A 25,769-nucleotide genomic window follows, 5' to 3' on the forward strand; every position below is an offset into this window, starting at 1 on the left:
GATTGTTAATAAGTTGAAGTTAGATCTAAACAACAAGAGTTACTTCCCAAATTATTTGAAAAAAAGGTAAATTAGCATATGGACAATAATCATTTGAAAGGGTCTGTATGGGGTTTCCTAAGAGTTGGCATTATCATTGCTTTAAGCAGTGCAGGAAAAAGCCAGATATTAGGGAAGAGTGAATAATATCAGCTAAAGACAGAGAGAAGATGAACAGGATTTAGCCACTTGAGTGAGAAATAGGTCTTTATTAAGATTTCTTAATAAATCCAGATATTTCCCCAACAGTCAGGAGGAAAGAGTCCTAGTATTCTCTTGAGCAGACCTGATGAGTGTTGTATAATATTCAAATTAAGGTGTAGACAGGGCATCCTTATTGTGGTGCATGTGTTCCTGATACATGAACCAGGGAACATAGTGGATGAAAGAGAGTCTGACAGTTCTGTGAATTTTCAAAGGAGTGAAGTCCATAATTGTATTAAGACACCAGTTTATCAGGAGTACATAAATTATCTCTTCTAGGCAGACTGTCAGTTACATGGGAGAAAGTAGTTATGTCAATGTTCTTAATACTTCAATATGAGAGAGTGAAAAGAGTTTGACTTAAATATACAGTTCTTAGGAGTAACACCAGAAACACAAACAAGATCAAGAATATGGCCCTTAGAGTGAGTTAGGAAATTACTGAATTCCGGTTAACAAAAATGATCAAGACATGAGAAAGAATATTGCCCCTGTAAGAGTATCTGTGACATTTTCCACATTTACTGGAGGTAAAATGAGTACACATACTGTATAAGAACACATAAAGAAAGCAAGGTGCAAAAAGGCAATACTTTTTCCTGTGTGATTTCTCATTCTTACACATGACTTAATTCACAAACATCTGTGATTTTATTTCTTTATATGGGTGGAACACATGGGTTGGTACTGACATCTGGTGAGAATTTTATGTCAATAGCACCTTTAGAAATATATTTATTTAGAAAATTGATGACATGTTCATTACTTATTTTACCCTCTGAATATTATTAACCCAAAAAAATAGCAGTGTGGGGTAAATAAGGATGTTTATATTAATAAAGGCATGGTTTGGTGACCATTAGAATAGTTTCGGAGAAACTGAGACCCTCACTAACCTTTGATGTACACTATAAGCAGGCCTGTAATATGAAAGAAACTGCTCAGTTCAAAAAGGTTTTAGGCTTTCAAGGGGTAAAGAGTTTAAGGTGGCACCATTTCAGCGTGAGAAATTTATTTCCACCATTTTACAGCATGTGAAACAAAGCTTGCTTTGTCTGCGATTCAGCATGTCATAACCACAGTGCCACTGGTTTTATTTGGTCTCACGCACTGCTACTTCACTGCTAGTTAAATGTAGCAGTAGTTGCCATTATTCCAGCATAGGCAGATCATTCAAAAAAAAAAAAAGTCTTATGCACACAGAGGTTAAAGTGAAATTTCCACCATGCTCACTGTCTGCATTCTTTGTTTACTTTCTGCTGTGTAATAATAACATAAAACCAGACTTCTGCTAAGTGGAAGTCTTTTGGCTTAAACCACAGGCTGCATTTCCTCTTTTCTAGTTGACCCAGCCGGAAACCGTGAGGTCTTTCGGTAAATAAAATGAGTTGCAGAATGAACAGCAACCAATAGCAGTCTTTTACATATACAAATTTACATGGAAGTCTGGCTCATTGGAAGCAACATATTCAAAAAAATAAGTGGAGACTCAAGACATTTGCAGAGTATTGTACATCTTGCATATTGTCTGATATCCACCACTGTAAAGGTCAACAATGGAACACATTGTACTGTAATCATATTAAACAGAAGTATAGAATCACTGCAGCCATTTGCGTTGAGACTGAACCTGTGCACTGACTATTTGGAGAGCTAAATGTGATGTGGAACAAACCATCATAATTGGAGCCTTTCCAGCCTTTTCTACATGAATTCTGCTTCAGAAAATGTGAGTCCTTTCATAAGTTCCTAACTTTAAAGACTCACAACCAAGTCCTACCTTCATGAAACCAGTAATACAAAATATAAAAGAGCTTAAGCTAATCATTTATAGAAGCTGAAGCCATATCCATAAAACCCATCTTTGAGTCCTATTTTTTTTAGCAGTTTTCTGTACCAGTCACGCTACGCTTTGTTAAAAATAATTTTGCTCAGAGGAAATCCAACAAGTGGTTCCTGAATAAACGTGAACTGTGCCTGTCTGTGGAGCTACGTGAATGCAACCAGGGCAGGGTGTGTCTTGTCCCTGCCCCCAACATGTGCAAAGAACGCATTTTACACAGAGCGCTGACAAAAGGTAAGGTGACACTCCATAACAATCATTTACCTCAGAGCGCTCCCACAACCAGTCGTTAAATGGGAAGCAGCATTCTTGGCCTGTTTGTGTGTGTACGTGTACCTGGGGGGGATGGTGGCGGGTAAATGGGTGGGGTCAGTGTTTAAACCACGGCAGTTTACCTACAGAAAAGACTGCAGTAGATTTTCCCTTTATACATTTGTTGACCATATTGTCTTTTAGACGCTGGCAATGTCGACTGAAAAAAAGTGTAACAACACTGGCTTCTAAGAGGACTGCACACCATTAAAATTTTTTTATAAAATACAAAACACTAAGTGGGTTAAACCAAATGAATAAAAATGAAGTGAAACTAGCTATTTATGTTTCAGAGGTGAAACTAGTCTGCCACTAAAACCACTCGGTGGAAAATGCAATTATATGTAGGTCGTCCTCACTGATCTGTTAATCATTCCTCAACACTCTCCACTCTAAGCTCATTTACCGAACAGGAGTGAACATTAAAAGTCCAAGCTTAAAACACTGGCCTTTACACGGTGTGAAGTTGCACCGAGTTTCTACACAGCAACATTCCAGGAATTACTGCCCGAGACTCATCAATGACACTGCGTCTCATCCAGCTGCAGGACGAAAATAAGAATAGTGACTCACGGGTCACAGGAACGTTATCAGTTACGTAATAGCACAAAAGAAGTTTCACAGATACTAAATCCTGTTGTTTTACCATTTATTTAAGAAACTTAGTAACAATGTCAACTGTTCTCCCTTCATTTTTTTGTTTTGAATAAGCAAAAGTGTGATAAAAGGGCTTTAAAATGACAAAAATAAAACTTGCTGGATGCATGAATTGTGTGTGTATATAAAAAAAGCAAATTTTATCTCATAAAAATCAATATATTCACAAGCTCTCTGAACAGGTTAATGTGTCTATAGTATAAATGTCATTCATATTAAATTACATTTCTATTGATATTCAAAGATAATCAGTCAAAACCACAGGAAGAAGCACATTAGTCCATTCAAAGCTCTGCATGTCAGTATGAAGCAGGTGTGGACCCGTAACACAGGCACTCATATACATTCCACATTTTAATGCCAAGCGACTCAAATTATAAATAAAAGTTCATCTTTGGTTAACAGAGTCCATCTGGTATGTGTTTTTTTTTTGTTTTGTTTACAGTGTTTACACTGTAAAAGCACAACCAGGCCTGGAATCAGAGTCTCTCCTTTTCTCACTAACAGGTGCTGCTCTGTGTGGTCCCAACATCCGACACGTATGCTTTGCTCTTCTTGGAATATTTCATGGAACTGAAGGAAACTCTCATTTGCTCCACAGCCCTGCTGCTCCTACACAGCAGAGTGTTCTTCACATGGTTTCTGAAATCCTCAGACACAAAGTAGTAGATGAATGGGTCCAGGCAGCTGTTGAGACTTGCCAAGCACAAAGTAGAGATGTAGACGTTGTAACCATGATTTCCTATACTGTTCTTTTGTAAACCGTAATGCACCAGCAGCATGATGTTACTGGGAATGAAGCACACAAGGAAGGTCACCAGGATGATTACGATCAACACCACAACTTTGTGTCGGTTCTTTGATGCTGTACTTTCCTCCATGTTTGTCCCCAGAGCCTTCAGCAACATAGCATAGGCTACAATGATCACTATACAAGGGATTAGGAACACAACTGTTCCCATCATGATAAAGTAGATGAATGGCAACCTGATAGACTCGAATGGATTTTCTAGGTCATTTATGACAGTCACATCATGACATGTGGTTACATTGGGGTCTTTTAGCTTGGTCGTGTGGTCATACAGGTACAGAGGAGTGGTGGTGACCCAGATAAAAGCCCAGATAGCTACAGAGACACCAATGGCAATTTTATTATTCTTCCTCTGCTGAGAGAGCGGGTGAGCCACAACCCAGTACCTCTGCACGCTCAGGCAGGTGATGAACAGGATAGAGCAATACATGTTCCCGTAGAAGAAGCTCACTAGGACTTTGCAGAGAGGCTCTCCATAGATCCAGTTGTTGCCATTTATGTGGTAGTGTATTTTTAATGGAATCCAAATGACAAAGAGCAGGTCAGCCAGAGCCAGGTTGGCCATGTATATTGATGAAGGGTGCTTCTTTTTGGTCCTGAAGAGAAAGACCCAGATTGCCATGCCATTGGCTGGAAGTCCAACTGTAAATATGATGATGTAGACGATCGGGAAGAAGACTGTGGTGAGGCTACTCTTAAGCGTAGCTGATACTTCCTCATCCACAACAACTTGGTTTGAATTTTCAGGGTCCTCTTGTCCGATGAACGTTCGGCTTCTCTCTAAAACACATATACAAATGGAAATAAGTATTACAGTTTAAATTACTGATTAACCAGCAGACAGAACACCAATGACAGCTTATCATTTAAGCTGTTATTACAGACACCCCCCCACCCACCCCAAACTAAATTTGGGTTTAGTTCTGTTGGCTGAGCCAAACAAGTTATTTGAGGCATCATAATGGCCTCAGACAGTCGTTTCATTACGTACAGAGACCTTTTGGTCTAAAGCATACATGATAATGATCTATTAAAACCGTAAAAACGATCCTGTGTCAAGTATCTTCTTAAGTTTTGAAAATTAAGCCTTTATTTCCCGAAAGTTTTCTCTTTTGTGAAGTTACTACAATCCCAGTTTAAAAAGAGCTCGGTTAAAATATTTGCTCTTTAGACACCCGGCTTTAGACCGTGACAACAACAACAAAACAAAACATGAGCCGAGCTCGGTATAACAACACCCTGGCATTTCGAGACAGCGCAGGGATTTTGAACTTACTTGATGAGACGGAGCCGCAGCAGAAAATAACCAACAGCCACAGTAACCGTGTTGAACCCATGTTTCTATCGCTGAGACTCTCTCGGTGCAAATTCTCCTTTTCTCGACCTCTTAACAGCCAGCTGAGTCCGACGACTTCTCCAACATTGAAGGACACACCCCGAGAGTACCTGTTCCTACGCTTGCGTCATGTCCAAACCCGCCCGCCCGGTCCGCCCTCAGGTGCATTTCCTGTTACGGGTTTCTGTGGAGCTCCGTTGATTCAGTGAGAACAAAACACGCAGTAAATAAACATGCCATATAAGTTACAGGCACCTTTACCACACATTATAAAGAATTATTTTATTATCATTTTTAAAATTCCGTTGTCAGTGGTAAATGAAGGGTGGCTGAATTTTATTGATACTGAAGTAGAAACTCTTATTTCAAATCTGACATTAGTTTTTTGAGTGTTTATCGTTTAGAAAAAAAGAGAAAACATGGCCAGCAAACAGGCCTAAAGTCAAACACGTTAAGTTGACGAATGTTCTGTTGATTGATGCTTTAACTAGTCATTTGGTTTTATTTTCAGAGTTACAGAAACTACAGACCACCGCACAGCAGACAGGAAATATCAACACTGTAAATATATAAATGAACTGTAGGGAAAAGGTGGGTCTTAAGTATGTTTTTGTGTGGCTGAAATTATGATTTTGTGAATACACACTGTTTGTTTTTTAATATCATGCCATCTCTCTTCCTCTTGGTATCTAGCCATGTAAATAATTAGTTAAATTATATGAAAATAAGTGCAAAAGGGGCAAAACATGTAACTGTGTAAGTGATATGATCTGTCTCTCCTGTGTAGGTGTGCCGAATGCTGTGGTACATTCTGTACAATCCGAGCTTGTAGAAAGAAAGAAAAAAAAATTGTATGAACTCATAGTTCCCTTTGTGAGGGAACTTTTGAGCTACTTCAGGAAACCCAACTCTGCTCAAAGGCAAAAATTATAACTGCATATTTAAATGCAGGAATTCTCACTGTACTGTAGTAAGTGATCATTATTTGGCAGGTAAGGGAAAACAAGAAGACCCAAAATGAAGCTCTTTAGTCCTCCAATGTTTCAAAATACATGATTTGTATATATGTGTGTGTATGTATATATATATATATATATATATATATATATATATATATATATGTGTATATGTATATATATATATTTATCTCTCTCTCTCTCTCTCTCTATATATATATATATATATATATATATATATATATATATATATATATATATATATATATATAGAGAGAGAGAGAGAGAGAGAGAGAGAGAGAGAGATATATCTCTCTCTCTCTATCTGTGTGTATGTTTACCCACCAAAAAGAACAGCGGCGGAAATTTCTGGAACACAAAGCTGACTGCGTTTTCAAAATAAGGAACATCTAGCTTGACATTTCTAACTGTTTACCTGATGATACAGTCAGAGGAAATGTTGATGACCAAACAAAGGGAGTAACAGAAACACTTTTAATGCCACATGCAATGGCATTTATGCAACTGCATACTTGTTTCACAAACTGTCACAAGCATAATGGAAAACCAATAAAAGCAATATCATTTAATATAAGATTACATTTTCCAGTTTTATAAAACATTCTTTTTACTTATTAAATTAATGGCACTGAAATCAGAGAACTTCAACTAATTTAAAGAATTGTGCACAAATGTAACCAGTTCGGTTAGCAATAGTGAGCTGATGGATAACACCTAACAAGTATGCAGTGAGAAAGCACAATTAATTGAGATGATACTTTTATTGAGAACCTTTTAAATATAGTAAAAAGATTTACCAAAAAACAAACAAAAAGTGACTTCATCTTCTTTGATATACGCTAAATGTTATGTAAGCAAGGCAGCAAAGCACTCTAGCACAAGCTGTCAGAGTTGCTCTCAATAAAAATTATGGCACAATTTTGGACACATTTGTAATGTCTAAAGCAATTGATTACATCCTGGATAAATTAAATTAAAGCAGCTTGAAGAAATGTTACACATTAAACAAGAAAAAAACAAAAAAAAAAAACAAATGAAAGCAAAGATTTTACAAAACTTTAAAAATCAGTAACATTAAAAGTCAAACTGACTTGTTCACCTGTAACAAACCAGGAAGTCCTTTTGACATTTCAGTAAAATGATAAAAACAAGTCTTAAAAAAAAAAAAAAAAATCAAGAATTCACTAACAATCCGTGCTCCGTGTGTTCCCTGACCCTGACGTATACGAGTTGCTTTTTTTGGAGAACTTCAAAGCGCTGAAGGAGACCCTCATCCTCTGCGCTGTTCGCTCACTTCGGCACAGGAATGTGTTCTTCACGTGCTCCCTGAAGTCTTCAGAGATGAAATAGTAAACAAAAGGGTCAAAACAGCTGTTGAGACTGGCCAAGCACAGGGTCGTGATGTAAAACCCATACAAGTTGTTGTCCGCCCCTTTAAGCAGGAGGATGTAATGCACCATCAGCATAATGTTACTCGGGGTGAAGCACAATAAAAACATAACAAGGACAGTGACGATCAAGACCACAGCCTTTTTGCGTCTCTTGGCAATGGCAGGATCCTTCATGCTGTTCCTGAGAGCCTTCAGCATGAGAACATAAGATACGATGCACACAATAGTGGGAACGACAAATCCCAGCATTCCCATTGTCAGAAAGTAGCCTGCTGCAATCTTCTTCTGAGAGGGCTTGGTGACATCATGGCAGGTCAGGATTTCGAGACTTGCTATCTTAACTTCTTGATTATACAGATAGAGAGGGATGCTGATGAGCCAGACCACCACCCAGATAGTGACGGAGACAGAAACAGCTACACGGTTTCTCTTCTGTTGCTGAGACAGCGGGTGAGCCACGGCCCAATAACGCTGAACACTTATACATGCGATAAAGGCAACTGAGCAGTACATGTTGCCGTAGAAAAATGCTACCAGCACTTTGCATAATCCTTCTCCGTAGATCCAGTTGTTGCCGTTGAAGTGATAGGCGATTTTTAAGGGGAGCCAGATGACAAACAGCAGGTCAGCCAGAGCCAGGTTGGCCATGTAGATCGAAGATGGGTGTTTTTTCTTGGTCCTGAAGAGGAAGACCCAGATTGCCAAGGCATTGGTCGGGAGACCCACCAAAAACACAATTATGTAAATGATTGGGAGAAAGACGGTTGTAAGGCGACCGCTCAGGACTTTTTCGTCATTTGGATTGATCCACAGGCTTCCATTTTTCTCTGTACCTGTGAAGCCTCTGGTTTCTGTGAAGTCACAATATGAAAATATATGAAAAGCAGAAGAATAACAGGCTTACGGTGTGTATAGGAACAAATGTCACACCCAGTTCCTTAAGCTTAGGGCACTTTGACCCGTTTGTGTTAGTATGTTTATGAGTCACCTGTATGCATTACAACATCCATTAAACTTTAGCTGTTTCTGACCAATCACACTGATGCAAACAAATGAATGTATCCAAGACTAAAACATCAAGCACTGACATAAGACTTCAGAACTTTAAAAAAAAGATCAAATTAATAAATCAAAACATCCAATTATTTTCAAAATGAACAGTTTGCCAGTCACGACGGTATGGTAATAATGGCTGAATCAACAGGTTGAAATATTACCCGGGTGTATCGTCAGGCAAGTTTGTGTAAAACACAAAATCAGGAACAGGTGAATCGATCCTGTAGTCCACGACATGACTGCAAAACTTAGTTTAAAACACAATATTATAGCGAACGCGGTCTATCGGCAGCGACCTTAAACCATGTTTTAACCGCTAGTGCCGGCGAACTAGCTGACAGAGCCCACAGTCAGCTAATTTACATACCAGCGTGATGTCAGGTGACCTTACAAGCACCTTGCGTAAGACTCAGGCCAGCCCTGTCATGGGCTTGACTTGCGCTTCTAGCCGAAGCTTTATGGCAGTGCTTTTCCAGCTTTGCTGATCAATGTTCAGGGGTATGGCGTGTTATTATTTATTTAAAAATAAATCCGCGGAGAATTTCACGATTTTTGTATGATACTAAAAGCACTGAAAGTTACATTGAAGATTTCACGGACCTAAACAATAGTCAGCGAAAGACAAACACTACCATAAAATCTAGAATGGAACCACAAGAAAATTTAACAGGCGGGTGCGGCTTATGCATCCTCTGCCGCCCCAGACTGTGATGTGAAACGCAGTCTCAGTACATGTTGTTGAAGGATGTCTGAATTCCTAAAATGTATCAGAAGGACAGCCAAGATGGATTTGGATTTAATTGCAGCTTGACAATGCAGAGTGTTTGTGGAGAGTGTTACTTAACTGTAATGTAGCGCTACCTGCTGGAGAGAAAGGCACATGGACATTGCTGCTTACAGATTTAAAAAAATATCTCCAATGTGTAGATGTTTATTCTACAAGGTTTTGCATGTATTTAAATACAAATAAAAAATGAGTATCCCAGATATTCTGCCTAATAAAAAGGAAAAAAATAGAAGACACATTTTTTTAATCAGATTATCTCAGTTGTGCAAAAATGGACAGCCCAATATGCACAAAACGACCTCCATCAGGACACTGGTCTGAATGTATCTGACCAAACAATCAGAAAGGTCTCAGGCCTGAGCTCCTGATGTCCTCTAGTGAGCACTGTGCTCACTGCCTGGTGCCATGGAGCCAGATTGGCATTTGCCATAGAATACCAGAAATACCAGGGCGACCGCTTGCACCTTGTGCTTTTCACAGATGAGAGCAGGTTCCTATGGAGTAGTTATGTTGCCTGTAAATCGTTCAGCATGACAGATTTGGAAATGGGTCAGTGATGCTCTGTGGAGGCATATCCATGGAGGGATTCACAGTGCAGGGTTCTTGTGGTGCAAGACAATGTGAGAATATACAGGCAGTTCCTGCAGAATGAAGGAATTTATACCATTGACTAGACCTCACGGTCGCCTGACTGATATCCAACAGAATACCTCTGGGACATTATATTTGTGTCCATCTAATTCTAGATAGCTAGAAGAAGAAAAAAAACACACAATACACATAATAAAAGATTAAAGTACGGTTTATTAAACACAGAAAAAAAATACTTCTGAACTGCCTAAGACCAACAACTCCTGAACCACACGTTGTCTTTATTTTCTAATATATAATTACTCATAATGTTAGCTTTGCGAGAGACAGGCAACTTGCCCAGGTTGGACCCCACCTCTTGTCCTATGGAATGTATATTGTTTATGTAAATGCATATTTTCTCTCCTGGTGTTTTCTTTCTTGTTTCTTAAAAGGATCTCTCATTGACCATGTGTAGCCATGACCCCAAGATTTAAAACTGTTTCTGTTGACATGACCGGTTCACAAAGAAGTGGAAAGTATTCAGTTTATTCTAATCATGAATATAGAGAATTTAAAATCTTCCTGTTAGCTACATGCTCTTATGTCAGCAGCTTTGACAAATTTTGACAAATTGCTGATGTTATATTATAACTTTAAAATAACAGTTCAGAATCAATGAAAGTGTGACAGTCAGTCAGGCCAGTAATTTCTTGTTTGGCTTGTCCTTTTTTGGCTTTTGAGGCTTGTTTGGAAAGAACCCGCTGTGGTAACTGAGGTCTTGATTCTGGACTTTTCTGTTTGACTGGATTTCAGCATTTGTCTTTTGCTGAATCTTCATAAATAAGATGGTGAATGAGTGCTATTGTCATTATTACACTTCAACATGTTGGATAGTCGTTTCCGGAACTGGGAGGATCCAAAGTAGTAGAGCAGGGGATCCAGGAGGCAGTTCAGACTTCCCAAACACAGAAACACCAGATAGAGTGCATAAGAGCCATCGGGTGCCTCCTGGCTCTTCTCTGTGTTAAGTTGCAGGTAGTGTGCGAGCAGCAGGCAGTTTGTAGGCACGAAACACAGTAAAAATATCACCAGCACAGTCAAAGTCATCACTACTGCTCTTCTTTTCCTGTGTGATGTTTCTGGAACATCATATTGGAGTCTGCTCAGCGAGCAGATGACTCCAGTGTAGGACACCAATGTGATGAGGAGAGGTAGGAAGAAGAGGAGGCAGCAGAGAGTGACGAAGTATGTCTTTAACCAGATGATCTTATTTGTGGAGTGGACATCATGGCAGGTGGTGATATTCAACTTAGTTAGGTTAAAAGTCTGGTCAGAGGAAACAAGAGGCACAGAGCCAGTGAAGGATAACACCCACATGGTTATGCAGGCTATGACTGTGGTCCGTGAGCTTCTCCAAGCTAGAGAGTCAATGGGATAAACTACAGCAAGCAGACGGTCCACACTGATGCAAGCTATGAGAAGAACAGAACAATACATGTTCCAGTAAAAGGCAGCAGTGACCACGCTGCACATGGACGAGCCAAATTTCCAGTTGTTGCCTTCAAAGTGGTAGGAGATCTTGAAGGGGAGCATCAGTGCAAAGAGCAGATCGGCTAAGGCCAGGTTCAGCATATAAATTGCAGCTGGCGTCTTGGGACGGATCCAACAATTGAAGACCATTATGGCAAAGATGTTAATTGGCACACTGGTAAAGCAGATCAGTGTGTAGAAGGAAGGTAAAAGGATGGTGGACACAGGGACAGAAAGAGGTTTTCCAACAGAAATAATATTTATTGGCAAGGAGCATAGTTATCATCAAGAAATAATGAACCAACCACAAATTTCTTTAGTTTTTCTGCTAAGGTATTATTTTGTGATGGAAATGTGTTGCAGGTAGCTTGACTCTAGATAATTGCATAAATATCTTTAATAAATAAATAAATAAAAAATACTGACTCTGTGTAGGACACTGAGTTTAAAATATTAATAACAACAGGTAACAAAATTGTATTAATATATTAATATTCCATCTGTATATGAGTAGAGGGCAGAGACTGAACAGTTCAAGACAAAACAGTGTTTTCAAGCTTACCTGAGGTATTTGAGGCAGAAATGCAGCAGAAATTAATGAGAAGGAACAACAAGAAATGTGGTGAAGCCATGTCTGTAGCTCTCTTGTTGTGAAATTCTTTGGCTTCCTTAAAGGTTTCCGTCTCCTTAAAATGCCAGCTTCAATGAACACACCCTTAAATGACACGTTTGTGCCTGCTGTTTGCGTCATATCTGCCTGTGTGATCTGGTTCAGGTTTCTTCTGAGCTCCATTTACTCAGTGGGAAAAAAATTCTCGGTAGCCAGATACATTAAGAACACATACTGAAGAATATTTTACACACTCACGTATGTATCTTATCATGCTATCAGTGGCAAAAAATAGTGCTTTTATTTTATTCAAACTAACGTGAAACTCTTATTTTCAGTCTCAGTAAATTTGGCATTACTTTCTTCAGTTTATTTTTCATTTATTCATGTTTATTTTTTAATAAATGTTTATTTGTGATCTCACTTCTTAAATTAAATAAATTAAGCATGTAAGCATTGTCTTTGCCATATTTTAGGTTATGAAAGCAAGGACAGATGATCTAATCCCATTTTCACAAAATGTGAAATGTGAAAAATGTGATCAATATGCGTTTGCGCTGTCAACAGCCTCACAATTTACTACTACTACGCACTGTGGGCCTGCACTGGTAAGTTTCCTGGGAGGTGACTTTAGGCAAAACCATTCAGGGAAATGAAGTGACTGTTGTGCAAAGAAATTAAATCTCTTATCGTTTCCAAATCCTCCTGTGCTGACTTGTCCTTTCCATTTGTCTCTCTTCTTTGTTGCTCTCTCTCTTTCTCTCTCCTGCAGGGGACTGCAGTGTTTGCTGTAAACTCAAACACAGCTTTTATCCAACTGCAATAACACGTCTGAATACTGCTACAATAAAATCTCCATCACGCCACTCTTGTATTAATCTATGCGCTGACTGAAGCATGTATGTGGGAATGTATGTGAATGTTTGCTGATACTATTCTTATTAGCACTTTAAGTATTTTATTTATTTTATTTTTTGATTTTATTGAATTTTATTGTTTTATTTATATTTTGATATTGTTAGGGATGATGCACTGATTGGGGACCATTTTTAATTTCGTTGTACCTGTGACAATGACAATAAAGACATTCTAATTCTGAGTTTCTGCCCTTTAATTTTGCATATCTGGAGGAGCAAAGTTCACCTGTTTGCAATCATGTCATCTCCTTGCTCCTATTTAAAGTTGAGGTAGCTTTGCTGTTGATGGCTGATTGCTGCACTGATCCCGATAGTGAAACTGGTTCCTTTTGTCTGAATCTTTCTTTCTGAGAAGCCTTGTAGATCTGAGAGACAATCTGAACAGTGATGATCCAGACGAAAATTCTCTCAGTACCTTTATTTCTCATATTAATGATAATATCATAAAACTGTTTATTTAAGGTAAACCTGTATTTCCTCAACAGTAAAAAATCCAGACTATCAACACAGTCATGCACAGTCGAGGAGCGTGTGAGGATACATTTCACTGCATGTTGTACTGGTATAACTATGCATGTGACAAATAAAGAATCTTGAATTTTAGGGAGGAGATTTCCAAATAAAACCCTTCCCATTCACCTTCCTTTTACTACCTCCAATGCCAAAATAAAAGACAAGAAAAAGAAAAAAGGACAATGAGCCACGGATGACAGCAGAGAAATATGACGTTATTCTTAAAAATGAATTAAATACAGCTTTAATATTAATGCAAGGTTGCCACCAGCAGAGGGCAATATACAAAAACTTATCAGGAAAGATGTGTCACTGCTTCTCAGTCCTTCCTTGTTTAAAACACAGTAACAAATGAATGTTTTCGAATCCTGTAACTCAAAAACATTTATTCATATGGTTTCTTTTAAATGAATGTGGCCTTAGGGCGTCTGGGGAGTCCCTAGGGACGTTTCCCTGGAGGGCCTAACCTGGGGGATGTGGCCATGACCTAGTTAGGGGCTCTGGTGGCTCTTAGATGGTGTTTTCCTTGTGGCTGCGTACAGCGGAGATGGGGGAGGGTCTGTGCTGGTGGACGTTGGTTACTGGCCTGGTAGCCTGGCTGCCCCTGGGAGGGTCCGGGACGGGCGTGGAGGCTTAGGGGTCTGGGGGTGCTCCGCCCCCCGGTCTGGGGTGCTGGCCGGGCCTTGGGGGCTTGGGTCCTGGCTGTTGTGTCGCCGGAGCAGTGGGCGGGTGGGTGCAGGGGGGCTCAGCCCCAGTGCAGGGGACCTCTGGTGCATCGGCCCAACTAGGGGGCTCTCTAACTGGTGGGGAGGTTGTTATATCTTTGCAGGTGGTCTCCTCACTACAGGAGCTCACTCTGCAGGTGGGGGGAGAGATATAGGAGAGGGGGAGAATGAACTCAACCTGGGTGTCTATTGTCTTGTGTAGTTTGGGAGATGATTGGATGATGGGGTGGGTGCAGTTTTCTCTGGGGTGGAGTCGGGTGGGCTGCCCCGGACTCTGTGGGGCTGGGCGGTGCTGCTGCTGCGGGCCCTGGTCCGGATGGGCCTGGGCCCCCTTGCCCTGGTGGGTTCCAGAGCGTGGGGGTGCCTACTGGGGTCAGCGGGGGAGCTGGCCCCAGGGAGGGGCCGCTTGCCCCTCCCTTTCTTCCCTCCCCATCCTCAGCTGCCTCCCTATTCCCGCTCTACCACACCCACCCACACACGCAGGGCTTGGGGTGCAGGTATGTCACCAGGGTGCAGGGGAGGCACTCCCCCTCTGTCCCCTTCTGGCCGCCTGTGCCTCAATTTTATTCTGCAACCTAGACATCCACATTACTCACACTCTGACATAACACATACATATAGGGCCTTGGGGGTGGGCACGTTTTACAGCATCCAGAGGATGGTCGTTGTACTCCAACCCACCTCTGGCGCTGGTGCCCTACCCTCAATTTTAAATGCATTTAGACACTAAGGGTTTTCGGGAGGAGCCGTGCTGCTCTCTGAGAGGAAGCTAGTACCATGCTCTCCTGAGTTTTAAATGCACTTTAGAACAGCACACAGCAACACTACATATGAGCGGGCGTAGGGAGGTTTGAGGTCTTCACTCACCCCGGTTCTGTTAGCCGTCAGGGCTGGGGGGCTGGGAGGAGGTGCTGGCCGTCAGACTGGGGTCTGGGATGCGGGCCTCCCTGCTACTGCAGATAAGGAGGTGGTCCGCTTGCCTCCACCCCAGAGAGAAGGGTTACATCTCCTGGGTCTAGGTGCGGCTTGCCCCTCTGGGGGCGGGGGTACCTGGACCTGGGATATAGAGTATGTTTGGGGAGTGCGACTGTCTGTGCAGTGTCTATTTGTGTCTGTCTACACGTTGGGTGAGTGCCGAGTATTTGGTTGTGCATATGGGGGTGGGAATGCACGTCTGTGTCCGCGTGTGCCTGTTTGTCTGTGTCTATATGTCAGGTTGGGTCTTAGACTCAACCTCTCTGGGTACATCTCAGGCCCTCTAAAGTACGGAGGCCTATCTCCCCTCACCACACTCCCTGCCGGTGGCTGATGCCCTCAGACGTTGGTGTGTTGGTGGTCCTTGTCGTCTGGGGCTGGGCGCTCATGCATGTACCGGCTCACTCCTGGTGGCCGATTGGCGGGGCCGGGCGCCTGTGGCCCGGCTGGGCTCCTTCCGGGGGGTGGGGTGCCCTCAGGCCTCTGGCCTCTGGGCCTGAAGCTCGGTCCTCTCTGGCACAGCTGGCTGCCGGCAGAGCCCGCGGGCACGCCACTGCAACCCCCTCTGGCCTCTGCTCCGTAGCTGCGGGGTGACCTCTCCTTTGGGGCTCTACTCAGCTCTTCCCAGGAGGGTGGCACGGTTCCCCCCCCTTTGGTGGTCCTCCTCGGGTCCTTGTACTCTGGGGCCTCTGGATATCTGGGGCCTGGATCTCCTCCATACCTGCTTCATACCCTGGTGGACGGGGCTATGGCTCCCCACACTCCCTAGCAGATCGTTACATGGAGAAACCTTTGGAATACAAGCATGCTGATCCACACAGGTATGCACACAGGTGTACACACGGGTGTTCACAGACGCGGACTACACCTTTCTTGGCTGCTGCCTCAAAGCACATTGTGCGCTGTCTATCTTGCGTGCTGCACAATATCGTTTATTATTTAGTATCTACTGTTATCTACTGCTAGCTAGTTTATTGTGATGGTGCTGTTTTTATTATGTTGCTCTTTGTTGTTTTCTTTCTCTTCAGTTTTTTTTTCTCCATACAGGTGATCCAGGTGTTTTGTTTGTTTGTTTGTTTGTTTTTTCCTTTCTTCCCCCCCTTCTCACCGTCTCTTCTCCCCTTTGGTTTTCTTTCTCTCCCTCTCTTTCTTTCATTCTTTCTCCCTGTCCTATCCCCCAGTCACGTCTGTCCCGTTTGTAGCAACCGAAAATAAAATAAATTCATAATTATAATAAAGGTCAATCAAATGGACCAATATGGCAAGGCCATGATGATCCACTTGGTAAAATAAATCCGCTTGGCATCTTTCTTGGCCTTAAGACAACAATTCTGATGGCTAAAGATCCAAACGGGACACAAAAAAATAAAAATAAAAATAAAAAAAATAAATGAATGTGATGTCTAAAACTTTACTACATACTTTTACACAGAGAGTGCATGTTTTGTTTATGATATGTTCTACATTTGGATCTACTACAGTATTAACATCCTCAATGCAAAGGTTTTTACTTCACTTCACATGCAGCAACCAAAAGCATCTGTCATTTAGGGGAGGCATGAATTGGGTCAGCTCTGTCTTTAGGGTCAGTGGGCAACCTGGAACTGCACTAACTGAGCTAGATACTTCTAAATAAATATGCAGATCATCAAAAATAAAAGTAGGGAAGATACTTCTGACTGCTTCTGAACCACAATGAGCATCACTCTAAGTTGCCTCTGGTGTCCGTGTCTGCTTGTTTGTATTTCCAAGTTCTAAAAGTAAAAAGTACAGCCATTCTGAGGTCTAAATACTTATGTTAAAATGTACTCTGATAAAAGTTGAAGTACTGATTCAACTTCTTTGCTCAAGTAAAAGTGGAAATGTAGTCTATGAAATGTACTCAAAGTAAGAAAGTAAAAAGTGGCTCTTTTGAAGACATTTCGACCAGCTTTTTTGTGTGCAAAGATAACTGAACCTTGTATAAGTTAATTTAATACAATTATATTAGTAAATTACAGCCCCTAAATTGTCAGTGGACAGTTCATGCTGTCGTTATTGTAGATGGTACAAAGTTGGTATGTGTGGTAGATGAGAAATTTGACTCATATCATACCTTCATTGTTGTTTTAAATGTTGTTTTGACTGTGTTACTGTAGGGAGTATGCAATGGGAATGTAAAGAGAAATGAGTAGTAACACTTTTGCCTTGGTTGATTCTGTATTGACTGGTTGTTAGCTGAGTGTGAGCTGCGTGCCAGTGTGTTCATTCATCTCCCTTTCGTATGTGAGTTAAGAAGACATATTTACTGTTACAGTTCATGTTTTTCAACAGTTTAAACAGAAAAGAAGGTAACTTAGTTTGGACACTGAGCGCAGCATTTGAAATGACCTGACACTTAAAGTTACTCCCTTTAGCTAGATGCTGAAGTACAGTGACCACAGCCTATAGACATCTCCACTCATTATGTTGTTGTGCCGAACAAACCCAAAATAAAAACAAAACAATACAACACTATGATGATGCTATAAATTATGCATGTTTTTGCCTCTCTGTATGCGATAAGCCCAGGCAACTGATACACCATTAAGATTGTCTTTCATGTGTTGCTGTTTAGGCTAAAAATCAGTTTAATGTTTGGCATGCGATGTGAAATAATAACTCCTGTCAAATTTCTTAAACCAGAAGTAACAAGCCTATTTGCAAAATTTAAAGAGTAGACAGTATGGTATGATGCCAGTCTGTCTCTCAGTCTGTCCCATCAAAATAAAGTACCACCCCCACCCGTGGATTCTCAGCAGAGCTGCAGATTTATTTATTTTTTTACTGTGTATTCTGAAAATCAGAACAAATAAACTGCAGAAAATAGTTTATATGAGAGCTAAAAGAAATTTGAAAAAGTACAAACCTACTTTTTCCCCTGTTTTATTTTGTCCATCTAATCATACAAAACTCAACAAGTGAATTGTTATGAGTCTAGCCTCCTGTTTATTTGATGCTTCACTATCCAAAACATCTCAGTTTGACTTTTCTGGCAAATTTGATGTACCCTGAAACTTCATCTTGTATGTAATTTCTCTCTGACACGTTTTAGCCTAAAGAATTTTATAATTATAAAACCATGAATGAATATAAAATCAAGTTTCTATATAATTATAAAAACCCGTTCACAGGTGAAACTTGGATGTTGGACAAATGATGTCTTAATACTGCATAAATACACATGTCCCTAGTAGAGCTACAGCACGTGGTTTGGCCTTATTGTGCTTAAATCTGCAAACCCTTCCCTTAAACTTTTCCTTCTTGTTTTCCTTAAAACCAACAGTGTGTGAAATGCCTGTTAACAACCTTGAGAAAACAGACCCTAAACCTACCTGTTGTACCTGCTGATTTAGTAATATCTTCCTGGATGGCCTGGTTCCAGGTTTTCTTGGAACAGTGAAAAACAATATTCTAAATAAACAAACAGACGATTAATTCAACATGCATTCTGAAGGAAAATTGACACATGCAGCATAATAGACCTGTGAGAAAAAAAACATAAAAAACTTCTGTTACTGCACGAACTGGTCTAGATAACTAGGAAGAAATATTCCCATCATAAAAGATAAAAGTAGAATTTACTGAAAACATAAGTAATGCTTATAACCTGGGCAAGACTGCTCCTGAACCACTATGAGTTTTTGGGTTGGTGTTAGAGCCCCTTTGTGTTTCTTTTTATTTCTGTGTTTTGTTTTATAAACACTTAAAATGGTTGCCCTGGAACAGAATGGTGACTGGCCCAGGGTTTACCTTGCCACTTGGCAGCTGGGATAGGCTGCAAGAAGGAGACGGTATTCACTTTTAGGACTTCCTGAGCTTTTACAGGTCCAATTGACTGCACAAAGTCGCACAGTGGTGAGACTAGCCTTCAGTGTATCTGATGCTGCATGTGACAAAATGGGTGAGAGGACCACTTGTCCATATTCTTAGTTAACATTCTTGTTTTGATTTAACCATATTTCATGTGTAGTCTGCAATAAACAAACCCTGGATAGTAGATGTTTGCCTATGTTTTGCACTTTTACAGATCATATAACATCACATCTTGGTTTAAATCAATTTTTGACAAGTTTGTTAAGTTAACATGTTATTTATTCACAAAATGGTGAATAAATCACTTGCTCACTGGACAGTATCTGTCTCCTGCACTTCTTTGGCCGCTTAAGTCAAGTCCTACCACACTGCACTATCATATAAATATTTGAAAAATTCTTTTTTTTTTTTTTTACTTTTTGAGAGCTCGAAATTATGTTTGAAAATTTGAAAGAGAAGCTGGAGTGCATCTCACCACATGGATCCTGGACTATCTTACCAACCGCCCTCAGTATGTAAGGATCCAGACCGTGTGTCTAGTAGAGTAGTTGTGCCTGCAGCAGACACTCCCTGTGGAGTGTCTGCTGCAGGCACAAACATTCTCTACCTACACCACTGAACCTAGGTGTTCACATGACTTGACTGGACACACCCTCTTGACCCAGTGGAGGTAGCCAGTTATAGGGGAATGGTGGTCAAACTGTCATCCCTGCTGGAGAACACCTCCCACCCCCAGACAGATCACCCGGACAGCACTGAGCAGTTCCTTCAGTGACAGGTTGCTGCACTGAGCAGTGAATGTACAGATGTGAAAACACACCACATATGCACAGACTGTGGTCTGTACATATCTTAGTGAGCAGTACACAATACCTGCAGCTAATAACAGCCAACCACTGCATTGTGACACGGTCTGTTTTCCTGCTATTAGTAAACCGCATCATTTTATCATATACACAAAAACACATTTAATGTTTATGTACATATATTTAAATTATAGTTCTTCTACCCTGTATAGTGTATATTTTCTTCTATTTTTGCAATATATTATTGTTGTTAGGTAAGTTGCATCTATTTATTCCTGTCTACTTTGCTGTTGTAACAACTTCCCCATGTCTTGGGCTAATGAAGGCTATCTTCTATCTCATCTTGTCACTGATAAATTAGTATCACTGGGTTTGGTACTGTTGACTGAGCCAGATGAGTTATTTTGAGGCATAACACTGGGGTGTCTTTTCATTTCTCTCTGACACATTTTAGCCTGAAACATTGATCATAATGCTAAAAATCATCCACAGGGAACTGAAACCACAACACTGGGTAAAAAATAACTGTTAAAATATATATCCACAATTCTAAAAGAAAATATAAAAATTATGACCCACTGTAAAATGTAAATAACATTAGAATTAAGTCATTTGCAAATCTCATAAACCCATAGTTTATTCACATTGAACAGATATCAAATGTTTAAAATGGGAAAACGTATCTTTGTAAGAAAAAAAAAGTCATGTTGAGTTTGACGATAATTCAATTTAATTTTATTTATATATCAGTTTTATATTTTCTTTTTTGGCTTCCTTAAAGCCAACAGTGTCTGAAATGTCTGCTAACAGTTCCAGCCTTGAAGAACACACCCTAAACCTACCTGTTTGTACCTGCTGTTTCAGGCTTCCTGCCTGGCCTGGTCCCAGGTTTCTTTGGAACACTGTTAATCTAGTGAAAACCACTCTACTCTAAATAAACAAACATACGACCTAAATTCAACATGCATTCTAAAGAGCATTCCAGGAAGTCTTTAGCAAGCATGATTGTTCTAAACTGAAAAATCCTGTGTGTGAAGAGAAATAGGTTATGATGCACACAACAGTGGGGATTACAAAACCCAGAGATCCCACAATCAGGAAGCAGACTGCTACAGTTTTTTTTATTAGCGGGCTTGGTGACGTCATGTGCACAGGCGAGTTTACATCCATATAGTATCATCCATAAAAAGAAGTATAGAGATATTAGGAATTGCTCTGACATCTGCTTTCTCTGTTATATTTTACTTTCTGATTACAAGGGGTCACGGCAGCAGGTAACCCCACATGTGGCGACTAAATTTAAAATTTAAATTTAAAAAACAAAACAAGAAACTTCTGATTAGAAACGTTTTTTTATAAATAGTACAGATCCCACATATTTATCTGATCAACCTAAATGGTGGCGCTTTAATATTACTGCATTAATATTACTGCAGTTGATGATGATAACCCTTTATTTCAGACATATAAAAGTTCAACCAAAGACATGCAAACATGAAACACATAAAGGTTGAGGGAAACTTAAATACAGGGGAAGAAAACACAAGGGGAATCTAATAAAGAAATGAACTTAGCTAACTTAATGAACTTAAACATAAACATCAAAATAAACTAAAACTTAAACGCTGGGTCAATAGACCCAGGAATGTGACATTCTGTTGATTTACCTTATTCATCATTACCTCCACTTCCCCTCAGCACTGGCATATGCTTGCGACAAAGAAAAAAAACAGAAAGGAAAATCTATGTATAAATGTAGATATAATGATAAATATAATTCAGATCGAAATCAGTAAATGGAACTATGAGGGAGGATGTTTGAGGCTTATTTTTATATGCAGTGGAAAAATCATGTTTATTTTTACGATATGTCCTAGATTTGGATCAGTTTTTAACATATACCAGTTCAAAGGTTTTTTACTTAATCTGCACTAACTGGTCTAGATAATTAAAAATAAATATTCACATCTTAAAAGATACAAGTAGAATTTATTGAACACATAAAAACACATCTCACCCGGGTAAGACTGACTGCTCCTGAACCATCATGAGTTCTCCTATTGAGGATTGGTGTCAGTGTCCCTTTTGGCATCTGTGACTGATCATGTGTGTCTATGAAACAAAGATTTAAAGCTGTTTCTGTTGAGATAGCCGTGGAAGGTATTCAGTTCATTCCGATCATGAAGAATGATATGCCCAGAACTCTAAACGCTCCTGCTAGCTACGTGCTCATGTTCACAGCTACTGAAATTTCATGACAAATCACTGATGTTATTTCATAACTTTAACAGCTAAGAGTCATTTAAAATATCAGCTCAGAGGAGTAGTAATTTCTTCTTTTAGCTTCTGAGGCTTGATTGAAAAGAACCCCCTCTGGTGGAGATGTTTCTTCCAGACCTCCTGAATCTCCATGAAGAAGTTAGTGACTGAGTGATATCTCTGCTCTGTGTAATGCTCTTACACTTGACCATGTTGGATAGTCGTTTCTGGCACTGTGAGGATCCAAAGTAGTAGAGCAGGGGATCCAGGAGGCAGTTCAGACTTCCCAAACACAGAAACACCAGATAGAGTGCGTAAGACCTATCAGGTGCCTCCTGGCTCTTCTCGGTGTTAAACTGCAGGTAGTGTGCAAGCAGCAGACAGTTTGTAGGCATGAAACACAGTAAAAATATCACCAGCACAGTCAAAGTCATCATCATTGCTCTTCTTCTCCTCTGTGATGTTCCTGGAACATCATGTTGGACTCTGCTCAATGACCAGATTATCTGAGCGTAGGACACCACTGTGATGAGCAGAGGTAGGAAGAAGAGGACACAGCAGATGGTGATGAAGTATGTCTTTAACCAGATGATCTTATCTGTAGAGTGGACATCATGGCAGGTGGTGATGTTCAACTCACTGACGTTAAAAGTCTGGCCGATGGTAAAAAGGGGAACTGAGCCAGTGAAGGATAACATCCACATGATTATGCAGGCTATGACTGCAGCCTGTGGGCTCCTCCAAGTAAGAGACGCCAGAGGGTAAACTACAGCAAGCAGACGGTCCACACTGATGCAAGCTATGAGAAGAACAGAACAATACATGTTCCAGTAAAAGGCAGCAGTCACTATACTGCACATGGATGGGCCAAATTTCCAGTTGTTGCCTTCAAAGTGGTAGGAGATCTTGAAGGGGAGCATCAGTGCAAAGAGAAGATCAGCTAAGGCCAGGTTCAGCATATAAATTGCAGCTGGCTTCTTAGGACGGATCCCCCGAGCAAAAGCCAGCAGGGCACAGATGTTAATTGGCACACTGATGGAGCAGACCAGCGTGTAGAAGGAAGGTAAAAGGATGGTGGACACAGTGCCAGTTAGAAACTTCAGTGCCTCTTCTGAAAGTCCGAAAGATGTTTTATTTGATGAATTATTTGGTGAATTATTATCATTATCATAGTTAAAAACTGCTCCAGATGCTCCATGCGCTCCTGTTTTAAAAACAAAATAGACTTGTCAGTGCATTCTAAAAAACAGAAATGAAAGGTTATTTGCTGGATATAAAACTATGATGGTAACATTTTCTTAGAGTTTACAAATCAGAAACAGACGCAGTTTTAAATCTGTTTGTCCGCTGACTTTCCTTTTCAAACAAAAGAATTAAAACACATCCAAAGTTTTCTCTTGTCTAGTTTTGCCCTAAAACTTGCACAAAGCTCAGCAACTGGGATGGTTTGCCAATTAAAGGTCTCTCATCTCAGTTGCAGGCAACTGCAACCAACAAATAAAGCTTATCCATCCATCCATCCATCCAAAATAACATTGATGAGGCTAGTCTTCGGATGCTGCTGTTTGGTCACAACAACTCAGTCTGACCTTTACGTGTGCACAAATTTGACAGACCCAAGAACATTATCTCAAATATATTTTAAAAGGAAATGCATATCACAGTTTCAATTTCTGAACATGGTGAATATAATCTGATGTCAAATTTGTGTATACCTTTCTAATCTAATGCACTAATGTTCCCCTTCAGATGTGCAAGCTGCCAGTGCCATAGCCATCAGTGCAAGACTATACATGCAGGCTTTTGAACTAAGAGCTGATAACATGCCTGATGTTTGCTTTCCTTTTTAGTCTGTACCAAGGTCATTATAGTTAACTAAAGCTAAACTAAAACTAAACATGGATGTGAAAAAAAAGCATTTTAAATAATTAAGATGAAATAAAAACTACAAATTTGAACAATTATGTGAAGTTGGAAACTAAAATAAAACTAAAACTAAGATAAAATATGGCTGAAACATCTTTGCTTTCTGACATATGCCCTCCATCCAATAATTATAATTTAAAAAACTATAACAAACACTGAAAGCCATTCAAAATAAACTAAAACTTAACATAAAAAATTGAAACTAAAACAAAAATAATCCCCCTCTCGACACTAACTGACACTAAACAAAACGTTTAAATGAAATCTTTAAAAAAATCATTAGAAAATATAAAAATATAACTCTTGTCTGGAGGATGCAGTATTTTGTTTTTTTTAAAAAAAGATTTTGAAAGCTTGAATCGTCTCACCACAAAACAGTTTTGTCCATTTTAAAATCTAACATTTTTCTTAAAATAGTACACTTTTTTAGGTTATGTCAGGATTTCTATTGAAAATTATTGCATTCACCAAAACATTTTTTGAATTAGTCTTGTATTTGTTCTAACACAGATAACAATAAGTAATTTATTTGGATTTTATGAGTAGAGACCAACCAATTCAAGACATCACAGTATTTTCAAACTTACCCGAAGTGTTCGCGGCAGAAATACAGCAGAAAAAAAACAGAAGTAACAACAACTGTGTTAAAGCCATGTTTGCTTCTCTCTCTCTTTCCTTTTTGGCTTCCTTAAATTCAACAGTGTCTTAAATGTCTGTTTTAGAGAACAAGAAGAACAAGAACATGCCCTTAATGTACTTGTTTGTACCTGCTGGCTTTCTGCCTGGCATGATTCCAGGTTTCCTTGGAACTCTTACACAGGGAAATGAAACTTCCTGGATGTTGGATAAATTGCTTCTCAGTTCTACATGGGGTGGCATGCCAAATATCCTTAGGCAATATACTAACCCCAAGTTGCCCTCCGATGCGTTCATCGGAGTATTAATGTGTGTGTGTAGTTTAATTTGCACTTGAGTTTAGAAGTGCTTGTATGAGTGGGGGTGAATGAGGCATGTTGTATAGAGCGCTTTGAGTACTCCGGGACAGTAGAAAAGCGCTATAAAAGAATCAGTCCATTTACATAAATAAGGTTAAAGAGATAAAGAATAAGCCAAATTTCCTGACATTTCTCATTTTTGTGGGCGGACTGTTCTTAAAGTCCTCCCCTGGAAGTTGTTTAATTTAGTCAATTATTAAAGGTTTACAGATAATTAAAACTTGCTCCATTTACTTGTCTGAAAAGGGTAGGAAAAAAAGTGTCAGTGTGGTCTAATATATAGAATAAAAGGTTCATTGCTGAAAATAATAGTTGAATACATAATCATCAGAAAGATGAGTATTTTCATTGTGAATCAAACATTTAATAAATCAAACATGGTTTCAAATGCATGGGGTTATATACTAAAATTAACTTCATCATTTTTTCCCATGTTTATAGCTTATAGCTCCAAACCCTATAAAAACACGTTTTTTTTAGTCAATTTTTACAACATTTACAACAATATTTGTAACTTTTTGTATCCTCCTGACTACCAGGAAAAAAAATGTTGTCCAATCAAAAAAAAAATTTAAATCCCCCAATGTTTGTAAGGTAATTAGAAGACTGAAATAATTTTTTGGGAAAAAAAAGTTTACATTTTTTAGATATCACATGTCCACTGTAGAGGACATTGGAAGGCCAAACATGTAA

At 39.7% G+C, this 25,769-nt stretch overlaps 3 protein-coding genes and 1 pseudogene across 3 annotated transcripts; all 4 read right to left on the reverse strand.

The window, feature by feature from the left end:
- Positions 1 to 287: 287 nt before the first annotated feature.
- f2rl1.2 (coagulation factor II (thrombin) receptor-like 1, tandem duplicate 2) lies at positions 288 to 5,349 on the reverse strand. Its single transcript, XM_084935835.1, has 2 exons — positions 5,143 to 5,349; positions 288 to 4,646 (listed from the first exon to the last, which is right to left on the reverse strand). Exons 1-2 carry the CDS (start codon positions 5,201 to 5,203, stop codon positions 3,556 to 3,558), a joined length of 1,152 nt encoding a protein of 383 aa, XP_084791961.1. The 5' UTR covers positions 5,204 to 5,349; the 3' UTR covers positions 288 to 3,555.
- A 1,136-nt stretch (positions 5,350 to 6,485) lies between these two features.
- f2rl1.1 (coagulation factor II (thrombin) receptor-like 1, tandem duplicate 1) lies at positions 6,486 to 8,985 on the reverse strand. Its single transcript, XM_084935836.1, has 2 exons — positions 8,788 to 8,985; positions 6,486 to 8,421 (listed from the first exon to the last, which is right to left on the reverse strand). Exons 1-2 carry the CDS (start codon positions 8,861 to 8,863, stop codon positions 7,364 to 7,366), a joined length of 1,134 nt encoding a protein of 377 aa, XP_084791962.1. The 5' UTR covers positions 8,864 to 8,985; the 3' UTR covers positions 6,486 to 7,363.
- Positions 8,986 to 9,154: 169 nt separating this feature from the next.
- Positions 9,155 to 11,774, reverse strand: LOC146384078 (proteinase-activated receptor 1 pseudogene; annotated as a pseudogene).
- An 8,710-nt stretch (positions 11,775 to 20,484) lies between these two features.
- On the reverse strand, positions 20,485 to 24,766 carry LOC146384079 (proteinase-activated receptor 1-like). The gene is made up of 2 exons (XM_084935837.1): positions 24,669 to 24,766; positions 20,485 to 23,359 (listed from the first exon to the last, which is right to left on the reverse strand). Exons 1-2 carry the CDS (start codon positions 24,733 to 24,735, stop codon positions 22,236 to 22,238), a joined length of 1,191 nt encoding a protein of 396 aa, XP_084791963.1. The 5' UTR covers positions 24,736 to 24,766; the 3' UTR covers positions 20,485 to 22,235.
- Positions 24,767 to 25,769: the final 1,003 nt, after the last annotated feature.

Source organism: Perissodus microlepis, chromosome 7 (genome assembly GCF_051167445.1).
Source record: "Perissodus microlepis isolate ML-2025 ecotype Zambia chromosome 7, ASM5116744v1, whole genome shotgun sequence".
Lineage (NCBI taxonomy): Eukaryota > Metazoa > Chordata > Actinopteri > Cichliformes > Cichlidae > Perissodus > Perissodus microlepis.